At 55.1% G+C, this 20719-nt stretch overlaps 1 protein-coding gene across 3 annotated transcripts; it reads right to left on the reverse strand.

The window, feature by feature from the left end:
* Positions 1–1407: 1407 nt before the first annotated feature.
* SHF (Src homology 2 domain containing F) lies at positions 1408–20659 on the reverse strand. 3 transcript variants are annotated; one of them, XM_059372737.1, is made up of 7 exons: positions 20144–20659; positions 11403–11544; positions 8985–9191; positions 7284–7424; positions 5876–6047; positions 5612–5731; positions 1408–2231 (listed from the first exon to the last, which is right to left on the reverse strand). In XM_059372737.1, the coding sequence occupies exons 1-7, from the start codon at positions 20642–20644 to the stop codon at positions 2045–2047; spliced, it is 1470 nt and encodes a 489-aa protein (XP_059228720.1). In that variant the 5' UTR covers positions 20645–20659; the 3' UTR covers positions 1408–2044. The 3 variants fall into 3 exon arrangements, with proteins under 3 accessions (XP_059228720.1, XP_059228721.1, XP_059228722.1); XM_059372738.1 differs by lacking the exon at positions 7284–7424; XM_059372739.1 differs by lacking the exons at positions 5876–6047; positions 7284–7424 and having other exon boundaries at positions 2109–2231.
* Between the last annotated feature and the right edge of the window lie 60 nt (positions 20660–20719).

Raw genomic sequence — 20719 nt, forward strand, 5'->3', positions numbered from 1 at the left:
AGCCAGCTCACCCAGGCTGGTACAGACAGTCGTCTGAACCTGCCAGCACCTTCTGGATAAAGGAACTGGCCCAAGGTCGAGTGCTTTAGCTGGAAACCTCTTTCCCAGCTCCCGTTCCTGATGAAGGGCCTCTCAGGGCAGCTAGTGTGGGGCTTCTGGAGCCTGATCAGGAAGGGGTGGGAGTTCCTGAGAAGGTGGGCTGGGCACCAAGTTGTGGGGGTGTGTGGCAGGACAAGGCAGGAGCCCACAGGGAGCCAGTCTGCCTGGCTGGCTCCAGGACCTCTGAGCAACAGGAGTTGGCCACTTGGTGCCTACATGGGTCTTCCCCATAAAGAGATGAAAGCGAGGACACGGATGAGCACATCCCCTAAACACTGAGCCTGTTTGCTCATCTCATCTCCAGAGTGACTCAGTACCCTTCAAGTTATAGGGCAAAGCTCTGAGGGAATTTCTAAAGCAGGGCCCAATTTCAAGTGAGACTTTCAATTGTCCTCACAGAATTCTATTTGTGAGATCGCATATTCTCGATTTCGATAAAATATTTCGATAGAATAGAAAATCCGAAATCCCATGTTGGACACTACATTCGGATGTTGCAGGTCCCAGGGAAGCGGATGTTTGTTCAGCCCCATGGGGAGCCGCGTGGGAGCAGGAGGGCGGGCCTGGGGCGGGTCGCCAGCGATTCCGACCGGCGACCCGGTGGGTATTCCCGGGGGCATGGCCCACATATTTTGGCCGGTCCAGGTGTGGGCGCGGGGCCGGGGCGTCTCCGTGGCCGGGCGCCGGGTGTGGCCCGACACCCGCGACTCGCGGTTAGAGGCACGGCCAGCAGGGGGCACGCGCGGACCGCCCCGTCAGGCTCAGCCGCCAGCCAGAGGCCTCAGCCCGAACGTAGATCGGGCCCAGACCTGCAGGCTGCCGTTTCCTGGGGGCCCGGAGTCCGGGTCGGCGAATGGGGGAGGCGCGGCAGGCCCCGCTTCCTCTGGAAAGAAAGCGCAGTCGGCCGCGCCAGCTTTCCCGCCTCCGCGGGTGCGCGGCTTCCGCGTGGCAGGGCCGCCCGCTCCCCCTCGCCTGGCGCGCTGCCTCTTTGTCTCTCCGCGGCTCCCCTCCTCCCAGACGAATGGCTGTTGGCAGGAAATTGGACGCGCTCTTGGGGAGCCGCGCAAGTCGGCGTGGCGGGGAGGGGGCGCCGCGCGGCCGGCCGGCTCCGGGTGCCCCCGGCCGGGGCGGGGGCGGCGGGGGATGTTTTGACATCTCGTCAAGGGAAGGAACTTGATGCTTCGAAAGTGCTTTTCACAGCCGGCCTGTGTCTGCTCCCAAGTTGATTTATAAACAGAATCTGTGCTCGCTTCGCAGCTCCCTCCCTCGACAGCCCGGGGGGCGGCGCTGGAGGCGCGGACGCGGCTGTGCCTGGCAGGACTGGGTTTATTTATTGCATCTGGCCGGGAGCCGGGGCGGCCCGGGGACTGCGCAAGTTCCCTCCGGCCCGAGCCCTTCCCCTAGTCTTCCAACCCCCAAGACCCGCTCCATCCTTGGTGGGGCGGGGGTGGTGGTGGTTTCTAGCTTCCCCAAGCCCCGCACCGGACTCTGGGCGGAGCCCGCCGGTGGTTTAGAGGTGGAGGCAGAGAGATGGCCGGGGCGCCCCAAAGGCCCGTGTCCTGCCCCACCCCACACTGACCCGGGGGAGGGAGACGGTGAGGAATGGGGTCTCCCCCTGTGCCCTAGCGGCGGAAAAGGCGGAGGGTGGGGGGGTTCCGGATCTTAAACTCCTCTGGCGACCAGGGGCTCTGACGCCCCCTTCCTCCAGGGGCTGTCCTCTCTCCCCAGAGATTCCTCTGTCCTCAGCTCCAGACAGCCTTTTACTCCAAGGCCCCAGTAGGCCTTCCCGTTTAGAATAAATTAAGGAATCTCCAGCTTCCACTTGATCTTGGGAAGAGGGGAAGAAAGGTTTGTCAGAACATGTCCCTGGGAAGAGCCACAGACCTCAGCAGGGGGGTGGGCACAGGGCTGGGTCCAGATTTGTCACAGTGCCCAGGCCTCCCATTTACAGAGTCCGAATGGCCACAGGGTAGAGCAGGGACATGTGCTCGGCCCCCTTAATGGGCAGCTTGCGGCTGGCGTAGTGATGCACAATTTCAGGGACGCTGCTGAAGGGTGGGCTGTTCTGGCCCAGCACGTACTTGTGTTCCTTGGTCCGGGACAGCTTCATGTGCATGAAGCCCTGACTGCTCCTGGGAAGAGGAGAGGAGACCCTGGTGAGTAGGGGCCCTCTCGGGTCCCCCTTCCCTCCCCAATCCCTACCCCTGCAGCAAATGCTCTTTCAGGCCAGCTGTGTGTGGAGGTGACTAGCGGAGGTGGAGGCCAGTCCAGGAAACAGGGAGGAGGCAGAGAGGATTTTGTCACTGGGTAACAGTAGGCATTGGTTTTGTGGTAAGGGCACTGGGTGTGCCAAGAATGTGTGTGTAGTGTACAGGGCATGTGCAGGTGGAAACAAGCGACCACTTTCCCTACCCCAAACCCTGGGACCCAGGCACCCGTGTCCTCCAGTCTGCATGGCCAAGGCTGGTCTGCTCTCCCCATCTCTGAGCTGTGGAGGGGGTGGGGGTGGGGCTCCTAGTGACTCATGTGGAGACACACACATCCTTGGCAGGACATTGTTGACAACCAAGTGAATCTTGGTTGAGGCTCTCTTTTAGAAACCAGGGGAGGGTGTGAGCTAGGGGCTCTGGAAATCCTTTCCAAATCTGGAAGTCTCAACTGCCTTGTCCTGGGGATATCCCTTTACCCTCCTGCTAACTGGGCCTTGAGCCAAGCCCCCCCCCCCCTTTTATCCCTTCAGCCTGGGATGACATCATCGGTGAGGCTGTAACTCCCTCCCTCAGAGAGGAAACGCTCCACTGCCTCTCCCATCTCCCTGACACAATCCAGGAAATCCACATTAGTGCCTGGCCCTGCCCCCAAGACAAGGACCCTGTTGCTCAGAGCTCTGGCCAGCTCCCAGCTACCCGGACACCCTCTGTCTTAGAGAGAAAGCATGGGGGTGGGGTGGGGACCAAGCAAGAACAGCGTCTGCCCAAGCTACCACAGGCCTGGCCCACAGGCAAGGAGGAAGCAATCCTTAGGGGAGCCCCAAAGCCTGAATACTTGTCTCCCAGTCAGAGCCTACCTGGGGACAAGTGCAGGGCTCAGAAACTAGTAAGGAAGTAGGACTGGTGAGGGGGACCCTCATATGAGGTGAGGCTGGCAAACTTCATTTCCTTCCCCTGCCTGGGTACGAAGAGGGCTCTGACTGGACCCTTTTCACTGGGCCCACAAGTGAAGATGGAGAGTGGATGACTGAAGAGAGGAAAGGGATAACAGGAAAACCCCTCCCAATTCCTTCTCCTAGGATACAGTACCCTAAAGCCTGCTGGGAGCCCCAGGCTGGGTGTATGGGGTGGAGGGTGGGGGACACAGGCATCCCTCTTCTGTAGGCCTGAGATAATGACTGAGGCTGATGGGGACCACACAGGCTCTGAGGAAACTGTACAGTCCCCGAGGGCGGTGCAGAGAGGGGGAGGCAGTGAGTAGATCCTCTCCCCTGTCTGCCCTATGCCATGGCCCAGGCCCAAAGCTGTGGGTACTAGCTTGGCCCTTGCTTTCCCTCACCCTCTCACAGTTTGGGGACAAGCCCCTACCCACAGTCCACTTGGGATAATCACCTCTCCCAAAAATTGCACTGCATCTTCTCCTTGAGGAACAGCTCTGGCCAAAAAGGGCAATAAGTGGCAATAAGCCTCGATCTGGAGAACTGACCTCCTGGGATAAAGTCCCAAGCAGAGTCCTTGCCCAACCCTCAGGAGCCTGGATGGGACTGGCTGGGCCGCAGGGCCAGAGCTGACATGGCTTTCGGAGGAAGCTGTTTAATTACCAGTGAAAGCCCTTCTATTACACAGAGCAGAGAAACCATAATTGTATTTCAGAGAAGCCATTTATATGCAAACGAGGCTCTGGCAGACAGATGCTGGTGGGGCCAGATGAGGCTGGGCTGAAGCAGCATCCAGGCCTGCCTCCCCCTTGTACTCCCCAGGGTAGGGCTGAGCTCTGCCCCACTCTGTTCAGGGAGCCAGACCCTTGCTGTCTAACCCAGCCTTGGACTGTTCCAGATTTGATGTCGGGTGGAGCTATGTGATGGAAGACTGCGGGTCTTGTAGTCAGGCTGAACTGAGCTGGGTGCAAATCCTGCTTTTGGCCTGTGGCCTCAAGCAACTCACATAGCTCTTGGTATTTATTTCTGTCTATAAAAAAGAGATTCATCTTATAGGCTGGTGCTTTGGAGAGGGTATATACGCTGCTCAGCACACAGTAGATGCTCTGTGACTCTAATCTATTAAAGCAATACACATTCCTAGTGTTATATCAGATTTTTGGCAGATTAACTTTTCCTAAATGCTCCTTTGATTTTATGATAATTTTCAGGGTATAAGAGTGGCAAGAAACCTAAGTGGTACCCATTAATGCGTTTTGCAAAGGAAGAAACCAAGACCCAGACAGGTTTCATGATTTGCCTAGGGTCACATAGCTAGTTTTATTAAGCCCAAGAATAAAATTCAAGTTATTTGAATATAGACTGGCATTTTCCCCTTATCTTTTAGTTGAAGTTGAATAATCATCCTTAAATGTATCTGTTTAATAGTCCCAACTTTTCTGTATATTGCATTTGTTTGAAGTGGGGGTTACCTGTAATCTAATGCCCCCGGAAGGTGTGGTAGGAGGTGGTACAGATGTCCCAGCAGTGTTGGGGGGGATGTGAATAGACACACCATCTGACAGGCTGTTGTGTGGAGTGTAGGATCTACCAGGCAGAACTCCTGGGGACGAAGGGGAGGGCTGGCCATTCTACCAGGATGGCCTAGGAGGCCAATGCTGATCTATCAGTTCCTGGGAAGGAAGGCTGATGGGAGGGGAGGTCCTGCCACCCCCTCCTCTTCCTGGATCCTTTAAGATTCAGTTATCAGCCACTAGTACCCAGACCACCTGCCCACTTCTTCACAGTGAACAATAGCTTTGTGTCCGCTGTTCCACCCTCCTCCCAGGACCCAACCTCCCTTGAGCAAAGTTCCTCTCTCCTTGCCTGTGCTTTAAGAACATTTGGACTTCTATTAATAAAGATGATGGTGATAATTTATTTAGCATTTAGCACCATGTTAAGTGCCTCCCACATATTACTTCAGTTGATCCTTCCCTACAAGGTAGATATTATTATTCTTCCATTTTATAAGTAAGAAAACTGAGGCCCAGAGAGGTTAAGGGGGCTCCAGGCCACACAGCTAGTAAGTGACAGGGGAGGGGTGGCAGGACCCTCCCCTCCCATCGGACAGGCTTGACTGTTTCCTCTAATGGACTCTGAGCTCCTTGAGATCAGGGGCTGAGCCTCAGACTGCTCCAAATCCCCAGGGCCTGGCCCAGGGTCAGCAAATGTTCATAGGGACAGAGCTCTCCCCAGCTTGGTTGGGCATGGGGAGAATGTTGGTCCTCCTGTCCTGCTGGTTGTCTTCCCATGGATTCTCCTTGGTGCCATGCTTATGAGCTAATCCTGCCTAACACTGCTTGTTGGCCCACCCCTACTCACTTGAGGGACAGGGAGAAATCATTCTTGCTGGTCTCACTGTTGCGCACCAGGTAGCTGGCCTCTTTGCACAGTCGGAGCAGGTTCTCGGCATCTGTTCGACTGATAGCCCCGTGGTACCAGCTGAGGACAAGAGAGAGGAAGGGGGGCATCTCTGCTGGGTCCCTCGCCGTCCTGGCCCACCCATTCTGGGTGTCCCCTGCAGGCAAGCCAGTGGCAGGAGGGGAAGGGAGGGGAGAGAGTCCCCAGCTGGACACAGACACTCACACCTGGTTTTCCAGAGGCAGTGCTGGGTCTGTCCACTCCCCAAGGGGGCTGCTGGGCTCCACGCTTAGGGGCTTTGCTGACTTGGGGTTCCCTGCAGAGAGTCGGGGAGGTAGCCGCCCCTTCTCCTCCCGGCCAGGTGACAGGCAGCTCTTCTCAGATCCTTCAAACTGGGCTGTGGGGAATACACCAGTCATAGACTCCGAGGACCCTTAGAGACAGAGCTCTATAGAATAACCAGTGCTCCCCCCATTTTCTGCCCAAAGGGGTCAAAGGAATGTTCTAGAAGGGTGGGACATGCTCCTGGGCTTGACTGGCTCTGGGGACAGAATCTTGGGTTCACTCCCCTGTTGGGGGTGGGGCTCAGCCCTCCTATGCCACACTGTACCTACCAGTCCCCATGCTGTGGGAGGAGAGGAGAGAGAGGCAACATGAGAAACCACTTCAACTTCTCCCTCTGGAGCAGCTGCCTGCCTTCCCCTATTCCATTACCCCTCAGGGTGGCTTCAGCGCTGATAATATTGTTTCTTTCTCCTCCTCAGAGTTCATTACCGTTCTCCATATCACCCTGCCAAGCCATTCTGTAGAAATGACTTATCGATTTGAGAACAATTATCCGATTCCCCTTGGTGCCATCCTGACAGGCTAATCCTGCCTGAAGCCACCAGCCAGCCAGCCCCTCCCCCGCCCCCAGGGCTGCTGCCCACAGGCTCCCTGCCTCCACCCGAGAAACCCAGGTGGGGTGGCTCTGCCCCACTGAACCAGCAGCCCCCTGGAGGGAGGAAGCCAGTGAGCCACATGGGCACAGGCACACATGGACAGGTGACAGAGACCCTCTTTCATCCTACATTTACAAAATACCCCTCACACTCAGGCACAAATGTACAAACAGGTGTTCACAAACCCCTGGCTGCCCATTCTGTACAAAACTGAATGGAGATGGAAGTGCTCAATGCTTCCTTTCTTCTCATTTGGGTTTTTTCTCTCCTTGTAGCATTTTCAGGATCTTATTGTCTCTCAGTTACCAGATGCAAGGATCAGACCCTTTTACTTACTGGAAGGACTCAGACACTTCCTGTGCTAGCATCATCCCTGCCTCAAGAGTTATTCACACTGTCAAAGGGTGGGGTCAGGCAAAATCCTATGCAAAGAAGTGAATCTAAAATAGTGGATTTTTGTGGCATGGTGGGAAAGATATTTGGAAAGGGACTCCTTTAGGAGACCCCTTCCCCCACACGTTTTGGAGGAAAGAGGAATGTGTGCTTTGTCCCTTCTCTCTTCCTCCAGGACGAAGGGAATTCTTCCTGGGTTCTCCAAACCTTGCCCCATTCCAGCTCCTCCAACCCAAGCCCACAGGGCCTGCGGCATGAGAGTACATGTCACCCTGGCCAGAAGCTCCCACAGGACCCACCGCTGCTGTCCTCCAGGCTGGGCTTAGGGAGGGGTGAGGCTGGACCGGAGATGTCCCTGTCCCCGTCAGGGAGGGAGGGGCTGCTGTCCAGCTGTCCCACCGGCGGAGGCCAAGGTAGGTCTTTGATGACCTTAATGTCAACTGGAGCCAGCAGCAGGGAGAAGAGACACAGACAGAGACAGAGACAAAGAGAGAGAGACAGAGAGAGGCAGAGGTTGAGACACCAAAACCCAGAGCCAGGACACAGGATAGCCTAGAAAGGAGGAGGGTCAGAGCAAAGGCAGGAGTGGCTTCTGAGGGGGGAGCAGGACTCTCAGAAGGTTGGATGGAGCCACAGTGACCACACCAGGCTAGCTCAGTCAAAGGGTGGGGGGCACAGATAGCAAACAGGATGCAGAGTCTTGCCCTGTCAGCCACGTGGGGCCCCTTCATTTGAAGCCTCAGAAGCCTCCAGGGCCCAAAAGGAGCAGGAAAGGAAGAAAGGAGGGACAACGAGCTGCCCTCACCTCCCGGCACCACACCCAGGTTCCCACAGCCTCCTGGCACCCTCAGACTTGCTGCCCTTCCTTTTACCCACGGTCTGGGAAGTCATGGGCAGCGAGACTGACAGCCCAGCTCCAGGCTGTCAGGAATACTCCGATGTGGGGGCAGATGTTTTATTGAAATTTAGCCCCACACCCTCAATCTTGAGCCCCGACAATTAAGAAAGGGATGCCACTGGTGGCTGCAGGACTGCTAACGAGGTTTCCTAATGACGAGCATAGATTTTCCCATTAAGCAATCTAAACAGTATTGATTCTCCAAGGAGACTTCTGGAGATAAATGGTCCCTCCTCAATGGTGCACGCTTTACAGGAAACAAATTAGAAACCTGTGGTTGGTTTCCCAGTCTAGCCGCCAGGGCGGGGAGGACAGGGCAGAGAGCTGAGTCCAGCTCTAGCATGAGCCCCCTTGCCCAAGGAGGGGTGAAGGGGCCATAGGAGTGGGGGTGAAGTCAAATGGCATTTACATCTTTTATGTTCTCATTGAATCAAGAATCCAGGGGCTAAAGCCCTCTCCAGCCGCACCCACTCAGCACGACCTCCCCAAACCTCCCCGGGTTGGACTCCAGGCCTGGGATCCGCACTGGGGTGTGTGACACAGGAGAAACCTAACCCTCTTCAACCAAGGGGATTTCTTACAGCCTCCTTCTCCCCACCTGTTCCTGCTCCTCAGAAATACCCTCAGGGCACAGGTTCCCTTGGTCTCATCCAGCCTGCTACTGGGAGACATAGCTCTCTGATTCACAGCTGGGATCTCTAAAGGTTACACACACAGCCCTTTTCATTGTCTGGGCTGTTAAATGCCTTCTTTTGTTAAGGGTAAATATTTAACATGTCACAAGTTTTATCTTTTTGTTTGGAATTTCTGTATTTTAAGATATACCCTGTCTCCCAAAAGAAGGAAGTGGCCTAAGCCTTTTGGGCTCTGAGAGGTGGTGATGCAGGGAGACCCTCCATCCTCCCTTACCTGTTCCCTGACCCGCACACAGCACTGCCCCCACATGGCCCAATTCGCCAATCTCTGTGATGCACTCAACTTCCTCCCTTGGGCCTAGCTTCAGGGCCTCCCCCAGTCCCTGGGGTCCACTCCTTCCACTGCCCTGGGCCTGGAGAGCTGTTTGGAGACCCCAGCAGACCCACCAACTCCACCAAGGGCTTACCTGCAAAGGCTTTGGAAATTCTCTCCTTCTTCCACTCCCAGGGCTGGTCATACTCCTCAGGGGGCCTCTCATCATCCTCTGGCAGCCGGGACTCCCGAGGCCACGCGGCCCCCTCACCCTCAGGGGTGGTCCCCTCCTCCTCTGGCTCATAGGGCGTGTCATACAGCGGCAAGGCCTGAGCGGCTGTCTCCTTGGAGCTCCGGATCTCTACCAGGACAAGGCAGGAGGGGAGGTGTGAGAGCGGCCCTGGCTGCCCAGCTCAGCTTCTCTGTCAGCATCCTCAGCAACACACCAAGCCTCCTTCAAAGGAGATGCCACTGGCTCTGGGGGCCCAATGGCCCTCAAAACATTTCTGGGGTTCCAAAAAGCATGGGATGCAATGGAGGCAGGGGCAGAGAAGCACCAGAGTGAAAGACAGAAAAAAGATCTTTAGATGGCCAGCAAGGGGTCGGGAAATGAGGCTTACACATTTCGGAAACTGAGGCAGGGTTCTCTCCTAATCCACCTCCTCCTGGCTACACAGCTCCAGTTTGTTCCTTGCATCCCAAGTAATACCACTTGACAATCAGAAAATACTTCTTTGTTGCTCAGCTATTGCTGAGCACTCCCTCCTTGCAACTGTCCCCTTCTGACAAGTCATTTACGTGGTTGTCCTCTCTGGTCACCCGTTTGGACTCCTTCCCTGGCCCCTCTCTTGGTCTCTGTTCCCCAGAACCAGGCCTTATTTGCCCTCACTCCTTGCCCAGTCTCATGGCACCATATACACTTCCAGTTGCCAATAAGATCTTTCACTTGAATGTTTCAAACTTGCCGCTTTCCCAAGAAATTCTTCTACTCTGTTCTGTGATTTTCTTCTTGCGATCACTGGCCCCATTGAAAATACAATAAAAGCTATGGAGCTACTCTCCAGAACATGTGCAAATTCTCACATACAATTCCAGGGCATTCATGAGCCTCTGAGGGGTACACACCACTCTGATCTAAAGACGGTAGTCACCCTCCCACCTTCTCCCTTTCTGTCCACTACACTGCTCTCCTCGGTCCTGGCCCTCCTTCCTGCTCTAAATCCCACCTGTTTGCCCCCAGTACCTGAGGACTATTAGTCTCATCTCTCCACATCTAGATTGCTGCTAGGGTGGGCCCTCCTCGCCCTCCTCTACTGGCTGGAATTTCCATGAGCTCCATGGAGAACACTTCTGACCGCTCTTCCATGAGCTCCATGGAGAACATTTCTTACCGCTCTCTGCCCCCTCACCCCACTCCCAAGTAGGGAGAGCAGCTTATCTGATTACCAGCGGATGTTCACTCTCTTTCTCAGCTCTGCCTTTTGGCTCTCTCTCCTCCTGCCTCCTCACCCTGCTCCTGTGAAGGGGCCTATAGCTGTGCTGCATTGCCCAAGCCTGAGTGGGGAAGTTTAATTCTGTGAATTATTAAACGGAGACATAGCTAAGTGATGTTCTCCAATCTACTGTATCACTAATAAAGCTGACATTCTTATCTTCATCCATCTAGTTCCTTAATCTGACTTCTCAGTGATCTCCAAGCTCAGGAGGGGAAGAAAGCGGTGCTAATTATTGCTCCCTTAAAGCCTCAGCAGTTTCTACAACTGCTAACTCATCTTTCTGATGCCCAGTTCTCCTGGTCTGTTCTGTACACCAAAGCCTCAGTAATCCCCTTAAAATGCCGTATTTGTCCTGTTTCTGTCTTGCTCAGGAATCCATATTGGTTTTCTTCCTCCTCCAGAGCAAGTCCAAATGCCTCATTCCCGCCTTCAAGGCCCTTCACTGCCCCCGTGACCTCTCTCATTCTGGCTCCTCAGTATGCCCAACACTAAAATGGTATGAACAAACCTTCTTCCCCTCCTGCCTTGGGGTCTTGACTTGGGACCAACTCACCCCTGTCCTCCTCTCAGATCACCCCTGCTTAGTTCTCTTTCCCTGGACCCTCTCTTGACCTCTGCTCTGCTCCCCAGGACCAAGTCCTACTCATAGCTCTCTGCCTGCACTCCTTGACCAGCTTGCCCTTCTCCAGCCCTGTGGTTCCAACCGCTATAAAGCTGTTTCACTCTGACATCACAACCTCTCAAGCTCACCACCTTCCCTAAAGCTAGTGATTCTCTTTTTTGGGTTCCACGACCCCCAGCCCACACCACTTATCCTGCCCCTCCTGACTATCCTAACTCTATCGGCCTGACCTTTAGCTGTGTGGCCTTCTCTACTACCTCACATCTCAGGCACCACAAGTCATGGCTCCTTCTCCAAACTGACTCTCTTGAAGGCAGTGGCCAGTGACCCAAGGTGGTCTGTGGTGTACCCATGGTCTCATGGAATCAATCCTTAGTCTTGTGGGTCCCAGAGCCTGTTGTGCCAATACCTAGGTCTCAGGCAGCAATCCCCCACCCCTGACTCCATCACGCACCAGCCATCATCTTTTGAGCCTCATAGGGTTCCATGTAGCCATCATTTTCAGGGACCTTCTCAGGGGCTCCTGAAGCTCCTGCTGGGCCTTCACCAGTCTCCTGAACATCAAATGGGTCTGCGTAGTCTTCAAGGATTGCCAACTGTGGGAAGACAGTGAGGACAGCAGGCTTCAGACATCTGAGAGACAGCTCTGTATCTCCCCAGATGCTTTGTCCATGGGAGTGAGTCCTGGACAGAATGTCTTAGACCTAGAGGAAAAGGCATCCACAGGCAGGCTCTGAGCTTGGACGGGGACAAGCTCTGCTTCTTCCTCTGCAGGTTTCCCCTACTAGGCTGCCGACAGAGTGGCAGATCTATCTTTTCTGTTAATTTTTTGCCTCTGGGTCATCACTTAGGTTAAATGACCAGGATAAAGCTCTGGGCACTAAGGCCTGCCTCAGTCTGTATCCAGGCAGAGCGACAGAGGTGTTCAACACCAGATGGTTCAACAGAGGGAATCAATTCAGAGAACTGGTTACAAAGGTGTCGAAGGAGTTCACAGAACAAGTAGGAAACAGCAGGCAACTTAGAGATTAACTTGGTCCATGCCTACAAGTTCCATCCCAGATGCTGAACAAAGAAAAATTTGCTGACCACACAGAAAAACAAAACCAAATACTCACTTTATGGCACAGTCCTGCTGGTCTAGCCTCAGAACATTCACCATCACGTCATGTGTGCATTGTTACACTCATTTTAAGGAAATGGAGGCTCAGGGCAGATAGGGAATAGTACGGCCAAGACCATTCCACCTAAGTGTGGGAACCCAGTCGGAACATGTGCCCTCTGTGCAAAATGCTTCTGCCAACCTGCCACCAGTGGGCGTCTTGGCCATCCTAGGAGAGAGACCAATTTTGACAGCCCTGAGGAAAGCCAGGGTTTGGGCTCAGTTGAAATCCCCTGGTTCCTGGAGGCTAGCTAGGAACAGGGAAGGCGTAGCCTTGACACTCCACATCCCGCACTGCCCCTTTCTCCCTCACAAGTGGTTCATGACCAACCCTCTTGTCCCTGCTCCAGTCAAGGCAGAGCGAACTGTAAGCCACACACCCTGAGGAAGAGCCCAAGGTGCTCAGGGCGGGGTGCAGCAGAGGACAATAGAGCCTTTCTCCAAGCTGGGCACAGTCTCCTTGAAGGGGGCAGGCCTAAGCAGAGACAGAGCCCAGCCCACCAGGACTGCCAGCACCTGAGGGGAAGCACTGCACTGAGTTGACAGGCATTGACAAGAGGTGGCTCTGGGGCCTGTGGCATGAGGAGGGGCCACTCCTGCCTCTCCTCCATTCTCATTGTAGGCTTTGGGTCTGGGCCAGACCAGAACTGCAGGAGCCAGTTGAGCAGGAAGGCTATGGGGGTGATTTTCTGCCCTGGGTCAGTAGATCTGGGACCCCATAGCAAAGCAGTGATGGGGGAAAGGAAACTACCCACCACAGGGACTCCTCCTGCATGTTCCTTGGACCCCCACGAGCCCCTCCAGGGGTCTCTGAAGCACATCCCAATGACTCCTACCATCTCTCCCTTCAGTTCAGCTCCCACCATGTTCCACCTTGTTCCACCCAAGTCCCCCATCTCCTTCACCTCCCTCAAATCTCCACCTGCTTCTGAGAAGACTACCATCTCAAGTCATACCATCCCCACCATCAGCTCACCCACCAGCCTAGAGTTCTCTATTGTTTCTGTCTCTCTAGCTCTAAGAAGTGCCTGGCTCACAGTAGGTACTATAAAAATGTTTCTACTAGATCACTGCCTATCTCCCCTCAGAGCCCTCCACCCCTAGTCCTCCTTCTTCCAGGAAGGAGAGAAAAGAAATCCACTCCCACCCCAGGCTGCTTCCTCCCAGACATACTACCACCCACAGCCCCACCCACCCAACCAAGGGGGCTCTGCGGTTGGCAGCTGGCACTCAGCCTCACACTCCTATGTAACAGCTATTTAACAGGAACCGAGTTATCGGATGAGATATCCTTAAACAGTGTAATGCCCACAAGAAAAAGTCCAGAGTTAAAGGGACTTAAAGATTCCACTTCCCTCTTGGGCTTCTCCCTACCCACCTCGGATCACTCTGTTACCTGAAAGGTCTGTGCTTTGTTTCTTACCAAAGAGGCTTTCCCTCTGCCTGGATTACATGATTTTCTTTCTTCAGAATTCCTTTCCATTCTTCCCCCAGGTATGGTTAGATGCCTCTGTGCTGGGGTATTATTACACTGTAATAAATACTTGTTTCATCATCTGTCTTCTGCAGATCCTGAGCCTCCTGAGGGTAGGACCATGCTTACTGCTAAATTCCTAGCACCTAAAAGTGCTCAGTAGGTATCTGTTTAAATTAGTTCACATAAAACAGGAAGAATGGACAAAGGAAGCAGTTCTCCTTGTTTATTCAGAAGAGAAAGGCATCATGAGTCCAGTGGGGGGCGGGGCACTGAGTCCTGGAGAAACTGCTCAGAGAGAAGTGCTGCGCCCAAGCCCCAGTCCCCCAGGCTCTGCAGAGACCCCTTCCCTGGCTCTAACCCCCAACCAAGCCAGTGCCCTTCCTGCTGGAGCCCTGGGCTGGACTTGAGCTGTGACCTCTCCCTGGCCCAGCACAGGCCTCCCTAGGGCCAGCCCACGGTGCCTGTGGGCACCCAGGTGGCAGCTCTGTGGGCAGTTCAATGGCTCCTCTGTTCCACCCCAGACTCCACACCCTGCTCCAGGAAAACCTAGCCCCCCGCCCTGGGCGGGTCACCTAGAGGAGCCACCCACAGGGCTGGGAGGCAGGAGCAGAAGCAGAAACACCTGCTGGGAAGGTTGGCAAGACGGGCACCCACCCGTGATTTCTAGGCCATATGAGAAGGCCAAATGCTCAGTTGGGGGAAGTTGCCTCTGCAGGCTTCTGACACCTTTGCTCTATCATGATTTATTTTGTTCATGGGACCTTTGTCTGACTGCTGTACTCACTGCTGTATACCACGTCCGCCACAGGGCCTGGCACAAGGGAGGCACTCAGTGTACATTTACTAGATGCTCCAAAGGCCTCTCTCTCTAAGACTCTAGCTTCTGGAGCAACAGACTCTCAGATCCCCATTCACCCCAACGCTGAGCACTCGGACAGACCAGTAGCAGCTGTGGGAGCAGGCTGTCCAGAGAACCGGCACTTGAGCAGGGATCAAAGCCTCTGGAAGAGGATCTGAGCAGGGATCAAAGACAACTGGAAGAACTGGCAGGGAAGGCACCTAAAACCAGGGCTGATATTTAGGCAAACCTCTGGTAGGCAGAATGCTACTGAAAGGCTGAAATACTTCCAAATTAGTAGGCAAGTAGCTGCTGCCCGGAGGCCCCCTTGTCCCCATGCCTCCTGCCAACCAGATCCCCTCCCTCCTGCCATCCAGCAGGCTCCAGACCCGGCTCCTGTGCCTGTTCCAACGGGGCAGTGCCCCTCCCAGAGCAGCTGTCCTTCTTTGACTCTCCTTCCTGCCTGAGCCTCTCCTAAGATCGCTGGCAGGCCTACCATCTGGTGCTACCTTCCGCTCTGCAGCTGGGCCCCACTAGGAGTTCCTGACCCTACCCATGGGGCTCGCTGGTCCAAGGGCAGCTAGCAGGGGGCACATGTCACAGGATTTGGGCTCTGCAAGGTTGCCAAAGTCTACCCCTGCCCCTTTCCTCCATGTCTTCCGTTGACATTTAATGTCTGGAAGCCTCTGGTTTTTCACCTGTAGAATGGGGATGGTATTACTACCCACCTCATAGGATTGGAAAGAGGTCAATGAGTGTAAAAGTCCTTAATTCAGAGGCTGGAATGCAGTCAGTGCTCAACAGATGTTGGCCCTGCCGCTGATCTCTTCTACTCAGACACTAAAGCCCAGAGTTTAGGTGCTAGAAAGGGGACACAGATGGTGGCAGTAGAGACAAGACTGGCACCCAGGTCTCCTGACTCTCACTGCCTTGCTGCAGATTTTCCAGACAACTCAGGAAATGGAGCATCCTCTCTCCTCCACTTGTAGATTTAAAATACACTTTAGCATGTTAAAGGCTCTGAGAAATCGTGTAGCAAAGAGAGCTGTCTAATTTTGTTTAACTCGGCATTTCTCCAAAGTATTTAACCGTGAAATCCTTTTTCTGCTTAAAGTCTGTCAGTTTTGGAAACAGTATGTACTATTTACCTTCCCCCAAATCTAACTTTCTGTGCCCTCTGTTCCCACTTATTGGAATCACCCTTCCCAATTTTATCTGCCATGGAAACTCCTTCCCACGAAACAAATCTGTTAGCATCTTTTTCTAATTACAAAGAAATGTCAAACTTGTAAGACATTCGAACATCACAGATACACAATGGAGGCCGATAACCCTTGTAAGGTGTGTCTGAGGCCACCTCAGGACTGGGTGGCAAGTGCTGGCCTTTCGGTTCAGAAAATGGAGAACCCAGCACTGTGTGCACTCTTCATTCCTTCTCTGAGTCTGCTCCCCACACTCGGTGAACAGCTCCCCAAAAGGAGCCGTGGTCCCACAGCACAGTGTTGGCAGCCAGTCTGCCATTGGGCCGCCTGGCTGTGAACCTCAGCTCTCCTACTAGCTGTGAAATCAGGCACGTGCGATGCAACACTCCTGGGCTTCAGTCTCCCTCTAAATAACCTGAGGATAATAACAATCTCTCCTAGGGCCGTTGTCAGAAGCAATTGGTCTATAACACATCAGCTGTTTCAAAATGGTACCAGGCACACGGCAGGTACTAGTTAATGGTCTGCGAGTATACCATGAAAGATGGAAAGACCAGATCTCTGGGTCCTCCCGGGGCTCACAGGGACAGCCACAAAGGCAGCTCCCTGAGTGTGGCACCCTGAGGGGCTGTGAAGCCCTGCAGCTGCGCCCCAAGCTCCAGAGGCCCCGCAGGCTCCCTGTGTGCCGGTGGGACTGGGCCCCAACTCTGCTCTCGCACAGCATCCCCACTGGTTCTGCAGGGCGGGGGGTGAGCTGGAGGGGGCAGCAGCTGCTCTTCCAAGCCCCAGGCCCCAGCCAGCTGCTCCCACCCATGGTCTGCAGCACCCTAGCTGTTCCTGGCTCCCAACAGGTGGAGTGCCAGGGTTAACTGAGGTGTCCTTGAGTCACTGGCCAAGCCAACAAGCTGCAGATGCCTTCCCCCAAGAGTGAATGCCACAGTGTGAGGAGGCAGCAGTGGGAAGAGTGGGTAGGCCCACCATAAAGTCCCCTGGTAGCCGCAGGCCTTGGCAGTACCCCTTCACCCCCCGCAAAGCCCCAGTGACAGCAAAGATGGCCAGCCCTGGCCAAAGGGTTAAGAGCTCTAACCAGTCCACAAAGGTCCCTTCACCTGGACCCTTCTTTTTTCCTCCTCCTGCCTCCATTGGAGGACATGTGCAAGATAAACAGATCACAACTCCAGACTCTGTGGAAGTCAGAAAAAGGAAAATTAAAACAAGAACAAACAAGCTCAAAAAAGGCAAGGACCAGGTCTTCTAGGGGGTGAGTGCCTTTCGGCGCCTGGGCTAGTGTCAGTTAATGTTCTAGAACTCCTCAGTGAACACTGGCTGAGGCACGATCTTACCGCAGCAGTCCTCAGGTCAGACTCCTGACCCCAGAGCAGGCACGTCTTGTTTGCCTTCTGACACCATCAATGTCTCCTTCCTTTTCCTCTCTCTACCTGACTTTTCACTTGCTTCCAAATTTGGGCGTGGAGGATCCAAGTGCATGTGAACACCATGTATTTATTTTTTAAAGTTCTTGATATTTTGGGCCCTATGAAACCCTTTAAGCATCTGGGAGCTGTTAGCTGTTAGCTGTTATCATCTCTGTCTCTCTGTCTCTCTCTCTCTCTCTCTCACACACACACACACACACACACACACATATCTTGGCAGGATAGAGGCAAAGGACACACTGTGCAGATGGTCACAGGCAGCTCCAAGCTTTATCCAATTAGGGCCCCTTTTCCACACCCGTCCCCCTTTCCTAATTAGACCAGGTTTTTCCTGTCACAGATCTGAGAAAAGGGAGCAAAGCAACTAAGGCCCAATTCTCTCACCCCTCTGCCCAAGTGTGGCCTGGAGGCCAGACAGGGCCCAGCACCATGAGGGAGCTCTTCCCATGGCCAGATGGTGTGGCCCTGACTGCCTGGTCCAGGGGGCAGCTCCTGCGGCTCCCACACCTGCACTGCCAGGCCCGCCCAGATGGCCACCCTTGCCCCCTTGCCAAATGCAGCAGTGGGTCTCAGGGACGGCCAGTAGCCAGAGCCCTGCATGGGGAAACACTAATGGGCCTAAGAAACAGGCCTCTCAGGGCCCTGTCGAAAGCCCCATTCTCTCCTGCCCTCCAAAGTCACTTTCCACAGGGCTCATTTCCCCTCCATCTTCTCATCATAGCAGTATTTCCACCCATTTCATCAAACTTCACAACCAGGCCCTCTCACGGGGTTCTGAACCACCGGCACCAGCTACTAGGCTCCAGGAAGGGAAGGAAAGTGGACCAGCCTATGGCCCATCCTGGTCTGCAGTCCCCATCTCACCTCAGAAAGTAACCCCAAAGCAAAAAGCCAAGACGACCTGCATGGCCGAGAGGACAGGAACAGAGGATAGGGACAAAACACTTCACAGAACAGAAACTCCAGCTCAACAGGCCAGCTCACCATTCAGGGACAGGAACTTGAGTTTAGGATAAGGGGCTCAGGTGCCTAGCTTGGACTCTTCCTAGGGGAAGACTCTGGGACTCCCCAAACTGTACTCCTAAACGAGTGGAACTCCTCTCTCTCAATGGTGGGAGGCTCCCAGGTCGGGGCCCGCAAAGACAATGTCCCTGCCCCTGAGCCAGTTTGGATGGCATCCTGGATCCGTCTCATCACACCCACTAAAGAAACCACAGATTGTGTAGCTCCTGGGAGATCCTGCTGGATTTCATTCCTGTCCCTGCAGCTGACAAAAGAGTCAGACACCTCTTGGCCCCTAACGTCTGAATAGCCCACAGACCACAGAGCCAACCCAGGCTGAGGCATGGATGCCCTCGGTGAGAAGAGACCATGGCTCTCTCACAGTTGTGTGGATGCAGCCTCTTCCTTGGGGGGTCTCTGTGGGGAAATGTACAAAAGGAGCTGCAGTTAAGGGAGTCTTTGACCTTCAGGTCACCCTAGCAATGGCCAGTTACCATTCAATGGATGTATTTTATTCACCCCTTTTCATGCCAAGCATGTCAGACACTTGGGAAATTCAGGCATGAGGAGGACAGTGATCCCTGTCCTAGAGGAGCCCATGGCTTCAGGGGCAGCCTATTAGGCCATTCCAAGACTTCAGAGAGGAAGGCCAGGTATAGCTCAGGCCTATGTGCCAATAGGCAGTGGTCAGGGAGTAAGAACAAGGCTCAATGCTTCCTCTTCCTCACTGCCACTGCCACCAACACATCACCCAACAGAGGGGGGACAATAAGGAAGGAGAGGAGCTGAAGGTCATGTGATGAAAGCAGTCTCCTTCTGCAGGCTAAGGATCCTGGCCCAGGATAGACAGTCAGGTCCCGTGGAAGGAACGAGGGGAAAAATAATTCACATTCCTGAGGCTTCTGCTCTGATCCTGACACATCTCTCTTATCCAAGACAGAAGGGCAGTTTCTCCACCGAAAGCCTCAACACGGGATCCAATGGATTCAGACAGCAACTCTGCTCTCCAACCAAATAAAACTGTGTTCTCTGCTGAGGAAAGGGATTAAGCCCCAGGGATGAGCTTCCAGGGATGTGTGACGAGGGGACAACAAAGCCAAGGCAGTCCAGAGAGTCACTGTCATGGAATTTAGGGCCAGAGGGACCTTGATGGCTTTCAGCTATCAAGGAGGGTAAGACTTAAATGGAGTTGGGCAAGGGCTGGTTTCTCCACCAGTGGCCTCTGAGGCCCAGCTTTCCCTTCATCCCTTGCCTGCAGGTCCCCCAAAGGCTCTAGCCTCCCTCAGAATGGACCCGGGAAAGGGGAGGCCAGGAGGAGACAAGTGGGCTCAGCTGCTCAGCCCCTTCTGGGCAACAGGTCCGAAGCACTGACTGCCCCCTTACACCAAGGGAAATAGTGCAGGAGTGAGCCTGCCTGGACCTCAGTGGTCAGTATCCTTGGTGAAGAACTATACATACTGTTTGTTCTATCTTCCTGAGAACAACAGTCCACCAGGCTCCGGTACCACTGGATAAGGCAAAGGCCAGTTCTTGCTGTATACACAGGGAGAAACCTCAGCCCTCACCTCCTTCCTGGGGCTCCAGCAACTGCAAGGATGTTTGGGCTCCCCCGAGGAGGAGGAATGGAGCTTTGTGCTGCCTCTGCCCCGGGGGGAGGGGTCAGAGATCAAAGGGCAGGAGCTACTGCTCCCGGAGGGCAGAAAAGCCATAAACTGGCTTGGGGTGGGGGGTGCTCAAATACCGTTAGAAAAAAGCTCGCTGATTAGGCCCTGGGAGAAGGAGGAGGACTGACATGAGGAGGGCAGAACCCCTGAGGAAGAGGGTCACTAGTCCTGGGGCGGTAACAGGGACAGAAGCAGAGTTTGGGGCACACGTCCCAGATTAGTCGGTCGAGAATTTGAACAAAGGTGGATGAAGCCTCCGAGCCCCCGGGTCAAGGATTAAGATCTTGTCCGCCAGGAACCGTGACATTAAGGGGCCCAGGCCCGGCCCTGGCCAGGCCACCTTTGTCCCTCTTGAAAGCCCCAGACCTCCTACCACCTCTCCTCCCGGCCACCCACGCCCGGAGCAGCACTCACCCTGTCGCTGCTAGCTGGGGGTCCAGAGATCCGCTCCTCGGGCGGGGGCGCTGGGGGGCCAGGGGTCTCAACCCGAATAAGGCGGTGGGGTGGCGAGCCGTGGCGCGGGGGCGGCGTGGGGCCGGGGACGGCGGGGGTGGCTGGGGCAGCTGCGGAGCTGGACGGCCCCCCAGAGTAAGGGTCTTCGAAGTCGCGCTCTCTCTGCAGCCGATAGGCGGCCAGGATGTCCGGGGGTGGCGCAGGGGGCGCGGCCGGGGACGGTGCTGGGGGACGGTAGTCCGGCTCCGGGGGCGCCGGCTTGCCCCCACCTCCGCCACTGCCCCCACCGCGGAAGCCCAGGTGCTCCCGGAGCCACTTGGCCACTCCGCCACTGCCGCCCCCTCCAGGGCCGGCTCCCGCTCCCCCGGCGCCCCGGCGCGACCCCCCCGGGCCGCTCCCCGCGCTCCCCTGCGCCCGCTGCCCCGGGCCGGAGCCCGCTGGAGGAGCTCCGCTCAGTAACATGGGGCCAGCCAGACTGAGCGAGGGGAGCTCTGTGGCCGGGCGGGGGGCGGGGGTGGGGGCGGAGCTCCGCCGGGC

The sequence above is a fragment of the Mustela nigripes genome, chromosome 13 (genome assembly GCF_022355385.1).
Source record: "Mustela nigripes isolate SB6536 chromosome 13, MUSNIG.SB6536, whole genome shotgun sequence".
In the NCBI taxonomy this organism is placed as follows: domain Eukaryota; kingdom Metazoa; phylum Chordata; class Mammalia; order Carnivora; family Mustelidae; genus Mustela; species Mustela nigripes.